Source organism: Oncorhynchus nerka, linkage group LG28 (assembly GCF_034236695.1).
Source record: "Oncorhynchus nerka isolate Pitt River linkage group LG28, Oner_Uvic_2.0, whole genome shotgun sequence".
NCBI classification, from domain to species: Eukaryota; Metazoa; Chordata; class Actinopteri; order Salmoniformes; family Salmonidae; genus Oncorhynchus; species Oncorhynchus nerka.
This window is the reverse complement of record NC_088423.1, coordinates 22,452,022-22,470,211: the sequence shown is the minus strand read 5'-3', so window position 1 is coordinate 22,470,211 and position 18,190 is coordinate 22,452,022. Positions and strand designations below refer to the sequence as shown.

At 47.8% G+C, this 18,190-nt stretch overlaps 1 protein-coding gene across 1 annotated transcript in view; it reads left to right on the top strand.

The window, feature by feature from the left end:
* The first annotated feature begins 7,536 nt into the window (after positions 1 to 7,536).
* ankfn1a (ankyrin repeat and fibronectin type III domain containing 1a) overlaps positions 7,537 to 18,190 on the top strand; it is a 243,850-nt gene continuing 233,196 nt past the window's right edge. Inside the window, exons 1-3 of the mRNA XM_065012544.1 lie at positions 7,537 to 7,809; positions 15,451 to 15,575; positions 15,815 to 15,991. Coding sequence (XP_064868616.1) covers positions 7,750 to 7,809; positions 15,451 to 15,575; positions 15,815 to 15,991 — 362 coding nt within the window. The 5' untranslated portion in view covers positions 7,537 to 7,749. The remainder of the gene's footprint in view (positions 7,810 to 15,450; positions 15,576 to 15,814; positions 15,992 to 18,190) is intronic.

The following is an 18,190-nucleotide window of genomic DNA, read 5'->3' as shown; positions in this document are numbered from 1 at the left end:
AAGCAATGGACATTAGACTGGTGGAAATCTGGCCTTTGGTCTGATGAGTCCAAATTTGAGATTTATGGTTCCAAATGCCTTGTCTTTTGAGATGAAGAGTGGTTGAACGGATAATCTCAGCATGTGTGGTTCCCACAGTGAAGCATGGAGGAGGAGGTGTTTTGGTATGGGGGTGCTTTGCTGGTGACACTGTCTGTGATTTATTTAGAATTCAAGGCACACTTAACCAGCATGGCTACCACAGCATTCAGCAGCAATACGCCATCCCATCTGGTTTGCGCTTAGTGGGGCTATCATTTGTTTTTAAACAGGACAATGACCCAATACACACCTCCAGGCTGTGTAAGGGCTATTTGACCAAGGAGAGTGATGGAGTGCTGCATCAGATGACCTGGCCTCCACAATCCCCCAACCTCGACCCAATTGAGATGGTTTGGGATGAGTTGGACCGCAGAGTGAAGGAAAAGCAGCCAACAAGTGCTCAGCATACATGGGAACTCCTTCAGGACTGTTGGAAAAGCATTCCCCAGGAGAGCATGGTTGAGAGCATGCCAAGTGTGTGCAAAGCTGTCATCAAGGCAAAGGCCGGCTAGTTGAAGAATCTCTAATATAACATATATTTGATTTGTTTAACACTTTTTTTGGTTACTACATGATTCCATATTCCACATTGCATAATTTTGATGTCTTCACTGTTACTTTACAATGTAGAAAATAGTAAAAATAAAGAAAATTCTTGAATGAATAGGTGTGTCCAAACTTTTGACTGGTATTGTAAGTATTCAAATCCTTTACTCAGTACTTTGTTGAAGCACCTTTGGCAGCGATTACAGCCTCAAGTCTTCTTGGGTATGACGCTATAAGCTTGGCACACCTGTATTTGGGGAGTTTCTCCCATTCTTCTCTGCAGATCTTCTCAAGCTCTGTAAGGTTGGATGGGGAGCGTCGCTGCACAGCTATTTTCAGGTCTCTCCAGAGATGTTTGATCAGGTTCAAGTCCGGTCTCTGGCTGGGCCACTCAAGGACATTCAGAGACTTGTCCCAGAGCCACTCCCACCTTGTCCTGTTGGAAGGTGAACCTTCGCCCCAGTCTGAGATCCTGAGTACTCTGGAGCAGGTTTTCATCAAGGATCTCTCTGTACTTTGCTCCGTTCATATTTCACTTGATCCTGACTAGTCTCCCAGTCCCTGCCGCTGAAAAGCATCCCCACAGCATGATGCTGCCAGTGTCCTGCTCCTTGAAAGCGGCAGCTCTTGCCTTTAGCTCAGTGCAAATGTTGCCTGTAATCCATAGCTTCTGGTTGGGATATGCATGTACTGTCACTGTGGGGATGACGTTGTCAAGGCACTTATTAATGAAGATGGTAACGGATGTGGTAAACTCCTCAATGTCATCGGATAAATTCTGGAACATATTCCAGTCTGTGCTAGCGAAACTGTCCTGTAGTTTAGCATCTGCTTCATCAGACCACTTCGTAGTATTGAGGCATCACTGGTATTTCATGTTTGAGTTTTTGAATGTAAGCAGGAATCAAGATGTCACGAATCCTGCCGAAGATGGTGCCTCTTCCTGATCGGGCGGCGCTCGGCGGTCGTATTCGCCGGCCTATTAGCTGCCATCGATTCCCTTTCCGTTTGTTTCTGTTTATTGGGTTTAATTGGGTACACCTGTTTTGAGTTAGTGTTTGTTTGTAGGCTATTTAAGGGCACTAGGCCCGCTGGGTATTTGTGCGGGCTTGTTCTCTGTTATTTGGTTTTGGTGTAGTAGTGTGATCTATATTTTTCCGGGCAGTTTTAGTCCTTTGTATTTTGGACGGGTTGTTTCATGCGCCCTTGGGTTTTGCATGTACGTGTCTCCACTTTCTTTGGAATAAAATATCCACGTACGGAATTACCTGCACTCTGCGCTTGACTCCTCCACTCACCATTCATAGAAGTCGTAACACAAGAGGCAAATGGAGGGTGAGGAAGAGCTTTGTATGTGGAGTAAAGGGGATCTTTTTTTCTATAGTTGCACAGGTGACATGCTGGTAGAAATGATTCATCGAACCTATGAGTCGAACTGTATGTGTAGACGGCTTGGCAGAAGGTGAATGGTGAACTTTTGTTGCACACATCCAGATGATGCTGCATACTATTTTGCAATGACGCTATTGGTATGATCAAGGCGTTACCTAATGAAAATGCACTAAATCACAGATTTTGCACAACATTGCGCACATTAGGCTACACATCATTTAATATACTGAGACAAATTAGTCAATTTATTGAACATGAAATGTATTTCAATATGATTGAAATAGGCCTATAACTTACTGCATTTATATTTTAATTCAGTCATCCCTATTATTTGAACCATATTTTTATACGTTGATTGTTTGTATTAATTGCAAAGACATTGGCAACTTTAATTGTAGTCAACTTTGTTCTGAAGTTATCGTGGTCACAGAGACAGATAAACCATGTGATCCTATGTTTAGCGGAGGTCTTCTGTGTGTATATATACAGTGATGTGTGAGGGCAAAAAAGCATCTAACGACACACTTAGCTGTTCTGCCGTTAGATTACGAGCCCTCTACTTTCATATTACATCAAAATAATTTCACAACTGCAAAATATACATTTACAGTACTCTGTTTAAACCGGTTTTAACGCAGTTGCAGCCAACAGTATTTTTCAGTGACAACATAAAAAGGAATGTCCCTTATCTGGATTTGTCTTAGATCATTTGTAAAAATCCAAATAACTTCACAGACCTTCATTGTAAAGGGTTTAAACACCGTTTCCCATGCCTGTTTAATGAACCATAAACAATTATAGAACAGTGGAACGTCGTTACGTAGGACACTAAAGAGGCCTTTCTACTGACTGAAAAACACCAAAAGAAAGATGCCCGGGGTCCCTGCTCATCTGCGTGAACGTGCCTTAGGCATGCTGCAAGGAGGCATGAGGACTGCAGATGTGGCCAGGGCAATAAATTGCAATGTCCGTACTGTGAGACACCTAAGACAGCGCTACAGGGAGACAGGACGGACAGCTGATTGTCCTCGCAGTGGCAGACCACGTGTAACAACACCTGCACAGGATCGGTACATCCAATCATCACACCTATGGGACAGGTACAGGATGGCAGCAACAACTGCCTGAGTTACACCATCAGTGCTCAGACTGTCCGCATTTCATCTATCAGTCCCCATTTTTTTTTTGTGTGTGCACGAACAGACAGAAAAAAAACCTGCCGGAGATTAAAACAAACAAAAACATCAGAAAATGTCATCATAATATATGTGGGAACTGTTTAGACTGGGAAGCCTACGGTAAGCTTAAAACATCTTCATTTCAACCATATTTGGTAGTAGCTCCACCTTGCCTTCTGAATGGCTAGGTGGCAGGTTAACCATATCCCTTAAGCCTGTTGCATGCTTCCCAGTCGAAACAGTTTGTGCATATAATGAGGAAATTTGGGGGCAGTTTTTTTTTTTGTTCGGCAGGTTTTTTTTGGGCTGTTCTTGCGCGCACTTTTTTTCTTGCGGAAATGTATGCACTTACATGCTAAATGGCTAAAATCTAAAAATGTAAGAAAAGTTGGTAGCCGAAGTCTATGCCCCTTCATCAGGGATTGGTCAACAGTACTATTTCTAGCAGGAGTGGGAAGATTATGGATGGGATTCTTCAATTAAGTGATTGTTTTCATTCATCGAGAGACCATTAGTTTTCATGCACATTTTTTCACATTCTTTCAACCAAACATCTTTGTTAGATGTAAAATTGAGTGACTAAGACCTCAGCAAAATTAATGACAGATTTATTGGTTTACGTTTGGGAAGAAGAAGAAAAGGACTGCAGACTAGTCACAAGAGGATATGAAGAGCTTTTCCAAAGATGATTTCCTGTGGATCTCAGAAAAGAAACTGAGGAAAGTACATTGTGGCTTAGGGCCATGACTCCGAAAAAGCATTGTCAGTCCCATTCTGGCTCTTGTAGAAAGAAAGAATGAATGCAGGAAGAGAAGAAGATGGAGGCCGTAAAGCATAAAGGCATTAAGCACAGATCTTGTCTCCCAAAGCGTGGAACGATAGGGTAGATAGTGAAGTTGAGGTTGAAGGGGAATTACCTGAGGTGACAATGTGGTGACGATCCCAGTCTCATCCCGAGGATTATGATGATTCTGGCCCAGTGTGAGTGAGATTTTTGGAGAAAGGGGATCCTTACCTTTTGGCTGATCCATATGTGGTATCAGGTTGGGTGGAAAGGACATTCGGTACTGTTAAATTGGTGAAGGTAAGCTGAAGTGGACTTTGTTTTTCCATGCATGTGGGTCACGATCTGTTTCTTGCTTGCTCTTAGGAACAGGGCACCATTGAAAGGAGTGATTTCTGGGGTAGCGTTGAGTGTGGAGGTGGAGCAATTGAAGTTGAATATTCCTGGTGTTTGTGACGCAGACCCAGTGGCGAGCATAGTGAAACGAGATACTGTCAGTCCTTTTGAGTTTTGAATATGCTAGGTAAAGTCCTGCCTTATCTCAGCTCACTGGTCACGATAGCAGCACCCACCCGTAGCACGCGCTCCAGCAGGTATATTTCACTGGTCACCCCCAAAGCCAATTCCTCCTTTGGCTGCCTTTCCTTCTAGTTCTCTGCTGCCAATGACCATAACGAATTGCAAAAATCACTGAAGCTGGAGACTCGTATCTCCCTCACTAATTTTAAGCACCAGTTGTCAGAGCAGCTCACAGATCATTGCACCTGTACATAGCCCATGCAACTACCTCATCCCCATACTGTTATTTTTTTTCTCCTTTGCACCTCAGTATCTACTTGCACACGCATCTTCTGCACATCTATCACTCCAGTGTTTAATTGCTAAATTGTAAGTATTTTGCCACTATCGCCTATTTATTGCCTTACCTCCCTTATCTTACCTCAATTGCACACACTGTATATAGACTTTTTCTATTTCTATCTTTTTATACTTTTTCTATTCTATTGTGTTATTGACTGTATGTTTGTTTATTCCATGTGTAACTCTGCGTTGTTTGTCACAATGCTTTGCTTTATCTTGGCCAGGTTGCAGTTGTAAATGAGAACTTGTTCTCAACTAGCCTACCTGGTTAAATAAAGGTGAAATAAAATTTAAAAAATAAAAGATCGTAATCTCTGCCCAGTCAGTCCCTTGCTTGATGCTGTGTTCCTCTCCGCTACAGTTCTTCCCGCTCTGACTCTGGTCCCTGTCTCCAGTCTGACTTCTTGTCTGTCCTGGATTCCCCACTCTACACTCCCCTGGATTCCCCTCCGGACCTGCTTACCCTGTCCCCACACCTCTCACTCCAGCCTCCGCACCTGGTTTCCAGCAACCCGCCCGAGCTTCCCCTGGCCTGCACTCAATCTTCCCCCCGTCTTTCAATAAATACCTTGGTTACCTCATCGCAGTCTCCTTGTCTGAGTCTGCTCTTGGGTTTGCTGTTCAGCTCTCCGTAACATTTTCCCTATATAGTGCACAACGTTTGACCTGGGTCTAAAGGGCATTGGTCAACAGTAGTGCACTATAGGGAATAGGGTGCCATTTGGGGATACACTCCATGTGTGGTCTGGTCTGGCGAGGAGTCTACCCTGTTCACTGTCTTCTCTTTGGCACAGTAACCTTTGACCCTGAACTCCTTCCTGTCTGTTCTCCGAGGCTGCAGGCTATGGTATATTTACATTACAGATGCAGGAAATGAGGTAATCCCTGGTTGCTGTGGTGGAATCCCCATGGAAACTGGGAATTATAGGGACATTTCCTCTGCTGTCTTCACTTCAGAGTTCTGAAGACACTGCTAACCAGTGAAACCAGAGCTGCTCTTGTAACTTTCCCTCTTTTTCCTCATTTAGTCTCTCCCTTGTGTTATGGCTCCCTCTTTTTCATCCTCTGCCTTGGACCTTGACTCTCTCGGTCTTTATTTCAATCGTTAATTTACACCTACAGGAACGTATCTCTTTTCTCTTATCCTTTTCCACCCCCCCCCCCTCTCTCTCTCCATTACCCACCTCTCTATGTCTCTCTTAACCTCTACCTCTCCCCCTTCCCTCTCATCAGGTCACTTGGCTGACATTAAACACGGTGGGACCTGTGTAAGAATGAGAGCATTCAACAGATGTTTCCTGGACACATACATATCATACATTCAGGGTTAGGGTCAATTAACTTTCAATTCAAGAAGTGAGTTGTATTCCTGTATTAAGGAGGGGGGGGGTAATTTGAGTACAGTGCCTACAGTACAGCATTGCTTATATCTGAGAATACAACTAACAGTATGTTGGGGTACAGTATACACTCTCTCTACTGTAGCTTTGGATAAGCTACAGTGAAATGCTTTATAAATGAGCTCTGAGGTATACAGTAAAAAGTTGTGATAATTATAATATTGTCGTTTAGTTTGACAAATAATACGAAAAACTCCAAGGCCTTCAAAATCAAAAGCCCTGCGGGCCAGTAAATCAACTCGTTCAGTTGATTAGCGTGGTAATCTCTCCCATCTGTGAATACCACAGATTTATGCATACCAGAGCTTCCATGCCTGGCCCCGGCAGCCACTGCCCCCTAGGGGTGGGATGTGTATCATGGTAATGTGCTGACTGTGGCCCAACCACACTTAGCTATCTACTACATAAAAATATGGATGAAGAGTATACAAGAGTTTGCCAACTATACGTTTTTAAAATGTGCAGTTACATTTTTATTTATTTAACTAGGCAAGTCAGTTAAGAACAAATTCTTATTTACAATGATGGCCTACCCTGGATCTGTCCCAAGTGGCACCCTATTACCTACATAGTGAACTACATTTTGACCAGAGCCATATGGGCCCTCGCCAAAAGTAGTGCACTATAAAGGCCTTTATTTTTCCTGGGAATAGGGTACAATTTGGGACTCCGTGAAATCAAATCCCTGAAATTAATCTTATTGAATGATTTAATGTATTTTTTATAATCCCAACATTCACAACACACACACACCACTTATGTGCACATCAGAGAAATATCAGGCAACCTATGTATTCGATGTAGGCAGATTGATTGTTTTTGTAGAGTATATTGCAAACACTGTTTTTAATGTGTAAAACAAATCTCTTAAGGCCCATGTTGAAATTACATGTGCCAAATCATCCAGCTAGATTAAGCCTTCCACTGATTTATGTGAGTGAGGTTACTGATGCTGATAATGATGGTGGTAGTTTTGAATGAAGAAGAGGCTGATTATTGTGGTGTTGTAGTTAACAATACCATCAAACACTTTTTAAAAATCATTTCCATACAACTATTCCATGTTCCAATGAGCCTTGGACCAACAGTCATCAAACTCCTTTTCAAAGTGTATTTTCATGTAGCTCGTTCATGTATGTGGTGGTCACGTTGATGTGTGATGAGATGGGCTGTTGTTTATCCAGATTGCTCCGTCGATGGAGCCTAATTGCAGTCCTCGCAATTTTGGGCGGACAGCCTAACGACATAAATATTTCCTGTCCAAGTTATCTTTTCCTTCAGACGGCTGCTTTGAACTGATGATGGTCTCCGCATAGTAACTGACTCAATCTTTTTCTGACATAAAGTACGAGCCAAGGGGTTGCCAAATATAGTCTGTTTACTGCAGGACGTGGACTTGTGGTAACTATCTGATTGTATGTGGACCATTTCCCTCGGCTATAGATTGGTGTCCGGCTATCCGATGCTGCAGCCCATCCTCACTCCGGGACGATAGGTTAATTAACTGATGACTACCGAGCGCTCTGATGTCCGACCTCCCCATGATGTCGAACTGGGGATTTGCGTGGTAAGTTCTCCTAAAAATCTAAGTATTTTTGAAAATATGAGCTAGCCTACATCCGGCCTACCCTCTGCCTGTTTTTTTAGGCTAGGCTATTGCATTTTAGGGATGTAGGCTATTGTATTGCTAGGCAGCAACAAACTCAAGACAAAGGCAGAAAAAGAGAAAGACACGTACACAGGGACTAAACGACGAATGATTGCTTCGGGAGAGTATCTGTTTTGTTCTGAACTGAGATTTCAAGGGGAAAGAAACAAATATGGTAACTTTAGGCTCCATGAGGCTTAGTAGAAAGTTTTTAATGTATCCGCAGCTTGCTTTGAAATCGCCCGGGGGCTTTTGAAATTACTACGTTTTGCTGTAACATTGTAGTTTCGCTGCAACATTGTTAAAGTATAATTAATGGGACAACTAGCAGGCTTTCCTGCAAGAATGTAAAGCTGAAGTGAATTTCCCGTTGAATAGCAGCTCATGTCGTGTTCCATGGAGGAAAGTACAGTAGGCTAATTTAAAGATGGTCGAAATGAAGGAGAGAAAATATTTTTTTATGGCATGCAGGAATATCATCTTAACAGGGGACACAGTCCACTGGATCCCGTGTGTGCTATTGTAGCAGTAGCCTACCACGTTTTCTTCTGCATACAAGACAAAGCTATAGCAAAACCTTTTCGAATTATGTGATGTAGTTTGACATTTTTTCCCATGCTGACCAGGGAGTTGCCCATACTGTACAGGCTGACTCACAAGCCTAAACATTGGCCACGTGGAGGAAAGTGGGTAATGATTTGGACTATTACTGTCACATCATTCTACTGTTGGCCTTTTGCCAACACAGCAGCAGTGTGTCGCCAGTGATTATGCTACTGTAAGCTTAGGCGGCAGGTAGCCTAGCGGTTAGAGCGCTGGGCCCGAAAGGAAAGGTCGAATCCCTGAGCCGACAAGGTGAAAAATATGCCTATGTGCCCTTGAGCAAGGCACTTAACCCTAATTGATGATAATGGCAGACCCTGGCTGTGACCCCACTCCCCGAAGGTGTCTCAGGAAGAGTTGCATACACACTTGTACATATGTGATATCGACAAATATAAGCACTCACCAAATAATACTAACTTATTATTATTATTATTATTATTATTATTATTATATTATTATTATTATAAGCTCTAGTGTTCTTTTTTGGAAACTGTTTCCATCAGTAGTGTGACACTTGTGAAGGGCAGAATCAACAACCTCTGTATCATCAAGACAATTGCTTTGTGAGAAAGCATTAGCCATGGAAGATGTTAACCAATGTTCTCAGTTAGTCATTGTTATGTAAATGCAAGCTGAAAAGTACCAGTGGCCTGGCCTTGGCCCCAAGTCAGAGCAGGTACACTGAGACCATGGCCCAGAGACACTGGAGCCAGGTCGTGGACGTGTAAACACAGAACTCTGAGAATTTTTGATTAAACACTGCGGTAAGTCTTAGCTGTGTATTAGGTGATTGGTGCGTGTTACAGCGTAACTATTCACTAAGGAAGTTTAAAGCACATGGTTTTCTTTCCAAACTGTTCAGTCATTATACTGTAATGACCTGACTAGATCATAAATGAACAATTGTCCAGACAGAGGCTTGAGTTTGCGAATTGACGGTTTATTGAACCAACTTTACACAGGCTACTGTTTGGGCCGTAGCACACGCCAAATAGATGACAGATAACCCACAAGCCAATCGTGACCTTCTCTTGTGAAGCCCAGACGTAAGAGAGAGAGCACAAAGGCTGAACCTGGTCTTAACTTCCAATGCCCAACCCCCCTCCACGCCACTCCGCCAACCACCAGGATGCCCGGCATCAGAACATTCCAGGCATTCCCGTGATTGGCAGATAGCAGGTTGATTGACATGTCGGACCCCGCGAACACCGGGTACTGGTCAGTACAACACAACCACCTCCTAGCCTAGCACATAACACACAGCTGTCTGTGCGGGTCGCTACACAGCCCCCCCACCACAAAGTCCCTCGTCCCCGAGGGAACAAACAAAGTCTCTGAAGCGACCCGGAGGTCTCCTTTGCCTGCGTGGCCGTGATGGTCGCAGAGTGCCCCTCTGGGAACCAGGGGATGAAGGCAGGGATATGGGGGACAAGGAAGCGGGAACGGGTAATACAGTCCGTGGTTCTGGGGAACCACGCGGTGACACAGGGGGGGAGACAGGGGGAGTGGGCTGTCTGGAGCCTTGTCTGCGGCACCTGAGGGTGGGTGCCTGGAGAATGTCATTGCCAGAGAGGGGAATTGTGGGGGTTCCTGGGGTTTGGGGAGAAGAGGCCCCTCTGTATGGGGCTAACCTGTCCCGGTGCAGTGCCACCTTTCTCCCCCTGGGAGGAAGCTGCACCCGGTACACAACCTCCCCTACCCTCTCCAGGACACTGCAGGGTCCCACCCAGTGACTGTCCAACTTGGGGCATCTGCCTTTTTTTTCCTTAGGGGCTGTAGACCCAGACCAGCTCCCCAGCCACAAAGTGCCTTCCCCGGGTGTGCACGTCATAGTTCCTTTTCTGCCTCACACCTGCATTCACCAGCTGCTCTCTGGCGAAGGTGTGGGCTGTCTCCAGGCGGTCCTGGAGTCTCCGGGCATACTCCGGCCCCGGAGGAACATGAGGGCTATCCAGGGGCCGACCAAACGCCATCTCCGCAGGGGTGCGGATCTCTCTCCCCAGCATGAGGAGGGCAGGCGTGCAGGAGGTGGAGTCTTGGACAGCGGAGCGGCATGCCATGAGGACCATAGGCAGGTGCTTGTCCCAGTCACGCTGGTGTTTGGAAGAGACGATGGCCAGCTGCTGTCCAAGCGTTTTGTTGAAGCGCTCCACAAGGCCATCACTTTGAGGATGGAGAGGAGTAGTGCGGGTCTTGTGCATACCCAGCCTCTCACACATGGTGGCGAACACACGGGACTCAAAGTTTCTGCCTTGGTCGCTGTGGATGGACTCTGCAGCTCCAAACCTGCTGAACATCCCCGCTGTCAGGGCGTCGACGATGGTCTCTGCCTCCTGGTCAGGCAGAGCATAGGCCTCGGGCCATTTTGTGAAATAGTCCATGGCCGTGAGCACCCAGCGGTTTCCACTGTCTGTGGTGGGAACGGCCCAACTACATCCACTCCCACCCTCTCCATGGGAGCTCCCACTGGGAACTGTTGGAGCTGAGCATGAGAGCGGCCTGGGGGCCCTTTCTCGCTGTGCAGTTGTCACAGCGGCGACAAAAGTCCTCCACATCCCTCTTGTGCTGCCCCCAGTAGAAGCCCTGACGGAGACGGCGCAGTGTTTTTGTGACCCCAAAGTGTCCAGTCCCCACCCCCATGAGTACTCTGGAGCACAGCCTCCCGCAATGCTTTTGGGACCACCACCTGCCACCTCTCCTCTCCCGTAGCTGACTCCTTCCATGCCCGCTGTAGCACGCCATCAGCCAGCCGCAGTCTCTCAAACTTCGACCACAACCCTTTGGTCGCGAGTGAGAGCGCTGTCACCTCTTCCCATGGTGGCCTCACCTGCGCCTCTACCCACTGTAGCACTGGCTGTAGGTCTGTGTCCCGTCCCTGCTGCTGCCGCCATTCAGCCACGTCGACAGTCTGCAGCTCACAGCAGACAGGCCCGCTCGCCCGACACACTGTGGCACAGACACCCTCCTCTGCCCGCAGCTCTCTCTCCCGTCCCTCTCTCCGTTCACAGTGGCGGCAGCCGTCTGCAGTACAGGGCCGACGGGACATGGCGTCGGCGTTGGAGTGGCGTGCCCCTGCCCTGTGCACCACCGTGAAGTCATACGGCTGAAGCTCCTCCAACCAGCGTGCCACCTGGCTCTCTGAAAGACATGAGCCACTGGAGAGCAGAGTGGTCAGTCCTTACAGTAAAGGGCAGACCACCCAGGTAGTACTTGAAGTGTTTGACGGAAGCCACAACAGCCAAGAGCTCCCGCCGGGTGACACAGTAGCGGCGCTCATGTTTGTCAAATGTTTTGCTGAAGTACGCCACCACTCTCTCCCCCTCTGGCCCCACCTGGGCCAGCACCCCACCCATGCCCACATTGCTCGCGTCTGTGTCCAGGATAAAGGGCAAGGTGAGGTCAGGGGGGGCGAGCACGGAGGCCTCGATCAGTGCACGTTTGAGGGTGTTGAACGCCTCCTCACACTCCACTGTCCAAGTGAAAGCCTTGTCCTTCGGCAGCAGGCGGTTCAGTGGAGCAGCAATGCTTGAGAAGCCCCGTACAAACCTCCTGTAGTACGAGGCCAGGCCCAGGAAGCTCTTCAGCTGACGCTGGTCGGTGGGGGTGGGCCAGTCTCTGACAGCCCCTACCTTGTCCTCCATGGTGCTGATCCCCTCCTTCCCCACTCGGTGGCCCAAGAAGGACACCTCTCTCCTCATGAAGTGGCACTTCTCGGGGTGGAGCTTCAGACCTGCGGCAGCCACCCTCTCCAGCACACGCCGTAGCGCCCCCAGGGCTGACTGGAAGGAGCTGCCATGGGCCAGAATGTCATCGAGGTATACCAGACACTGCTGTCGGGGGATGCCATCCAGCACCCTGTCCATCAAACGCTCAAAAGTAGCTGGAGCGTTGCACAGGCCAAAGCACAGGACCTTGAACTGCCAGTGTCCTCTGTTAGTGGAGAACGCAGTTTTGGCTCTGGCCTCTGGGGAGAGGGGCACCTGCCAGTAGCCGCTGCGGAGGTCTAGTGAGGAGAACCAGGAGGACCCCTAACCAGGTCCAGCGACTCATCGATACGTGGTATGGGGGGTATGAGTCCTTCCTGGTTACCTCATTCAGCCGCCTGTAGTCCGCACAGAACCTCAGCTTGCCCCCCTTCTTCGGAACCATGACGACTGGCGCCGCCCAGGGGCTGTCTGAGGGCTCAATGAAGTCTGCCCGCTGCATCTCCAACACAGCCTTGTCTGCCGCCTCCTGGCGTGCCAGCGGGATACGGCGGGGACGCATCTTGATGGGTCGAGCATCACCTGTGTCGATCTCATGCTGCACCAGATGGGTCTGACCCACCTCTTCCTCACTCAACGCAAAGCTGTCTCTGAATTCAAACAGCAACTGCCACAACCGTCCCTGCTGCTCGGGGTCAAGACCAACACAGTTCCTCCCCCATATCTCCCTCACTGCAGACAGTGTCCTCTCCTCTCCCATCTGGGGTAGCTGGGCTGGGGGTGCGGCCCGGCTCACAGAGGGCTGTGTCATGGAGGTAGCTGGGGGAATGTAACACACCGCCGTAGGTGACAGGGGACTGGGGAAAAGTCACACACAGCTGTGGGGGAGGGGGCGCAGCCATGAGTCTCTGCTGCTTTAACTGTTGGAGTAAAGGGTTTGTTGGGTTGAGTGAATGTGACATTAGGGGGCCATGGTGACTTCCGTCCCTCCCTGGAAGCTCAGTGTGCCCCTATTTAGGTCTAACTGGCAGCCTGTGCTCCTAAGAAAGTCCAACCCCAGGATACAAGGGTCCTGCACAGCCGCCACCCACACAGGATGACGCACAGTCCTGCCCCTACTGTCAGAGTCATTATTCCCTTCCCTTTCATGGGTGCCAGCTCACCTGTGACTGTGCGGAGCTGCACAGTTGTAGGCTCACACTGAGTCCAACCTGGCACAATATCTGGCCTCACCAGGGTTACTGTGGACCCAGTGTCCACCAGGGCGGAGCATGGCACCCCCTCCACAGTGACAGGGACATGACAAAAGTCCCCAACACAGGTCCGGCCCACCACAACAACAGGCTCCATCCGCTTGCCCTCGTCTGCTTCTGGGGGAAGTGGAGCCTTGCTTCCCCGTCTGTGCCGGTGGGCTCCTCCTGAAGATGATGGTGGTTGGGATAGAAAGCCAGGGGTCCGCACTACCCGGTCTATGCGGACCCCGAGCCGTTTCCCTGAGCTCTGAGGGACATGGGGCAATCTCGGCGCAGATGGCCTGGCTGGCCACAACCCCAGCAGACCCTGGGACCAGGGCTTGTGTTTCTAGCCGCCTGTAGCGACACAGCCCGAATGAGTTCTGTCATTTCGGCCACCCAAGCAGGCTTTTCCGGCTCGGGCTGCTCTGCCCCCAGCTCGCACAGAGGGTGTGTCTCCCTGCACCCCCACCAAAGCCCCAGCTGAAGCCCCAGCCCACACCAGCTCCCTCTCCAAAGCCATCTCCAAGGCTGTCTCCAATGACTCAGGATGAGCCAGCTGGGTCTGTATGCGCAGCTCCGTAGGGAGAGCGCCTGTATGAACTGGTCCCGTGCTAGCTCGCTCTGCACGGAGGGGGCATGTGAGCATATGCCCGCCGAGAGAGGCTCTCAATGTCATTAGCTAGCACCCGTAGAGGCTCTCCAGGCTGCCTGCGTCTATTCCTCAGTTCGGAGCGCAGTAGCCCGGGCTGTACACACTGTCCATAGCGCCTCCTCAGTGCTCCCACTAGAGCACCATAATCATGCCTGTCCTCGGGCTAATCAATATCAAACAGGCCAGAGCTTCATCCGTGAGGCATAAAGCCAACTGCAGTGCCCTTTCTTCATCTGACCACCCCTAAAATGAGCTAACAGTTCAAACTGAGCATGAAAAGCTTCCCAATCCGCCTTACCGGAATACTTCGGGGTCTTAACAGATACGGACGCAGCCGGGAACTGGGCGCCGCCATGTTTGTTTACATCCTGAGCCCCAGATTCCTCGTCACCCCGCGGCGCCGACGCGCCACTTCGGTCCGCCCACCAGAATCCGCGCGAAATACACTCGACGAAGCACTCATGCCCGCTTCAGCGGCCATCACTCTAACGTCCTCCCTCAAGCGGCCTCTGCGCTCCGACGCCCTGGCGATCTCCTCAGACAGAACCCCGACGTCCATTCACACGCACCTCCTTGGCCATAATCGTCCCCTACCTCCACCTTCACTTTCGGATTCCCTCGAAGCATTTTCAATCCCGTTCTCACCTACGGTAGCTAGCCACATAAGTCAGCTAGCTAGCTGGCTAACTTGTATCAACGTTTTTACTTCTGACACCAATGTAATGACCTGACTAGATCATAAATGAACAATTGTCCAGACAGAGGCTTGAGTTTGCGAATTGACGGTTTATTGAACCAACTTTACACAGGCTACTGTTTGGGCCGTAGCACACGCCAAATAGATGACAGATAACCCACAAGCCAATCGTGACCTTCTCTTGTGAAGCCCAGACGTAAGAGAGAGAGCACAAAGGCTGAACCTGGTCTTAACTTCCAATGCCCAACCCCCCTCCACGCCACTCCGCCAACCACCAGGATGCCCGGCATCAGAACATTCCAGGCATTCCCGTGATTGGCAGATAGCAGGTTGATTGACATGTCGGACCCCGCGAACACCGGGTACTGGTCAGTACAACACAACCACCTCCTAGTCTAGCACATAACACACAGCTGTCTGTGCGGGTCGCTACAATACCTTCATTAGGACTATGCTGAGTAGTTGCATATTATGCATATTATGACTTGGGGTATGACTTCTGTCATATATTGATCCCTTTTCTCTTTGTCTGTTCCCTCTGAAAAGCCTTGTGTATGTGCGTTCGTTCATTCAATGGGAAGCCAGACAGTGACAGATATCCATTTAATGCTGAATTAGACAATAGAACTGAATGTCTCTTGGCTCACTTCTTTTCGCCCCCTCCAGCTATGGCTGAAGATGTCTCTGGACTCTGATAAGGTGTGTGGGCTGCTGTCCCGGGACTCCAGGACCTCCTGTGTCTTCCAGGCTGCAGATGAGAAGGATGACATACCAGGGGTGGGAGAGGACAGGTATGCTCCAAAACCCTGTCCCTCCTCTCTTTTGCTCTCTCTCTCTCTGTCTTTGTCTCTCTCTCACTCTCCTTTCCCTTTTCTCTCCCCTCTCTCTCTCTCTCACTTTTTCTTTTTCCATTCTCCCGTCTTTTATCTCTCAGGTCACTCGATATAGGCCTACATTAGCGTTCGCACCAAATTCTCGTCATACCTTTTCAGTTTGGGTGAAATGTTTTTGTTCCTATCTCCCTTTTCAGTGTTTTGGAGATGCTGAGCTATTCTAAGTTCTCTGACCTGGAGACATGGCTGTGCATGCCCTCCACGCTGCTCCCCAGGGCCCTAGAGTCCACCCGCTCTACCTCCTCCTCAGGCTCCACCTCTACAGCACACCTCTCCACCTGTAGCGAGACTGGAGAGACAGACACACCACACAGGTACATCAGACCTAGGTACAAATGTCAAATACTTTGAGTGTTTGCTTTGGCCTGCCAGCTGGATGAGGTTTGCACTTTTGGGACTTTTCTATTGTTTCCATTGCAACAGGCAAGCTCAATTAAACACAGCTAAAGTGTTTGCAATTATTTAAAATAGTATTTGAATCCAGGTCGGCAGGACATGTTTTGGTGTCAAGTGGTAGCATTTGAGAAGATTGTTGAAGCTTCTGCCTCTTTTACAATGTCCCATTTAAAGCACATCACTTTAAGAGATGAGTTCTCTCTAGTGTTATCAAATGTCTGTGGAGGTTTCAAAGCCCATACAGCCACAGTGTGGTCTTGTGTGGTTTAGTCTTTCAGTCATTACAAAGGCTCAATCCACCAGCCTTTCTCCATGAGTTACTACTGAGACACTTGAAGCACTTGACTCTTTATTCCCCAGATTTAGCTGCTGAATGGCTGTTAACACACACACACACACACACACACACACACACACTGGTCATTTGATACTTATTGGTCTTTGAACACCACTGCTTTTGACTGGGGACCAGCTCAGTGCCATGATGTGTGATTATGTTGCCAGTGTAGTTTTGAATGAGTGGTCGCCAAGCCTTACCCAGCTCCCCCCTCCCCCTGGTCACCCCAACATAAACTCTCACAGTATGTGTATCTTGCTGTGAGTGGCAGACATTGATGTCCATGGAAGTCGATTGCAATCCTACAAAGTCGAGGGATTAAAAAAATGATACAAATTTATAGAGAAGTGAACATGTTTTTTGGAATTGGTCGATGTTGAGTTACTGCGGTAAAGAGCTATGTCGAGTTGGGAGAAGTTGGTGGAGTTTTTCGTGCGGAGGAGAAAGAGAGGAACCCATAGAGGATCATGGAGAAGCCGCAGTTACAACGTCACTGAAGTCAGGTACTATAGAGGAATATATTCAAAACTAGGTTATAGATATGTAATATCTGCTGCTTATAATCAGAGGGCCAGAAGGTTATGACTGCAGATTGGAGAATTGTGCATCGTCGTGTGCCAGCTATAATTATTGGCAGTACAGTCAAAGAATTCCAATGTAAAGAGCAAAGCTATACGATCTCCGCTGTGAATAATCAAAATGCTTCGGGACTAATGATTCATGCTCAAATATATTCTGTAAGCTTCCTAATGATTTGGGAAAGGCTATTCAACTTACCTGGATATTGGCTATTTGAGGACTTGTGCAATGTTTATATTGTATTTTCGGAACTTAAAAAATTGCCTTTGGCATCGTCCTAGATGGCTGAATAGTTAAGAGAAGAGAACACATTGACTTATTATTTAGCTTTGTACGTTTCATAGACTACTGTACATGTATCTCGTTGTGGATTTTCCATTCAGGAGATGTATCATGAATATTTTAGCTTCTGCTAGTTGAGTTGTGTGTGTGAGAGAAAGTGAGTGCATACATGTGTGTGTCAAACTGCCATGATGCAAATTAGGCACTATTAGTGTCACTCAAGAGCTCTGAAAAGAAAACCAGAAAATTAAATGTCACATCTTCCCCTAACTAATGTTATAATCGTTTTTCATTGGGATTGAATTTAAAAAAAAAAAGATGTGTTTGAGTCCCCAATGGCACCCTATTCCCTATAGTGCACTACTTTTGACTAGAGCCCTAAGTAGTGCACCGTGTAGGGAATAGAGTGAGATTTGGGATGTAACCAAGGTCATTGACACCTCAGAGGAGAAGTTATTGAAAGGGATGATTAACATGTAGTCATGCTTGACTGGTTCAATGTGAGTTCTCCCTTGATTGATTTAATTTATTAGGCAATTTTTTAAAAATCCATACATAACGGCCCTCCAGCCGGTGACGCCGCCACATACAATTTAAGAATATCATCAAGGATAATGCAATAAAGCTTAAAAGCTTATTTCCGTTGTGGTCCTTTTGGAGGGGAAAGGGGGATGCAACAAGGTTAGGCAGCAATTGTAGTGACAACAGACAATGACAGACAGTTGTTTGTTTCATAACATGAGATAATTTAGTACAATTCCCTTTTCTAATAAACAACTATGGACAGGTACATCTCCTCTTTCTCACATTCCCTTATTATATAGAACAATCAATCCCTAATATATACAAGACAATCACAGTATGATATACAACAGGCACCATAAGGCAGACCATATGCTATCCCAGGCATTTCCTTCTC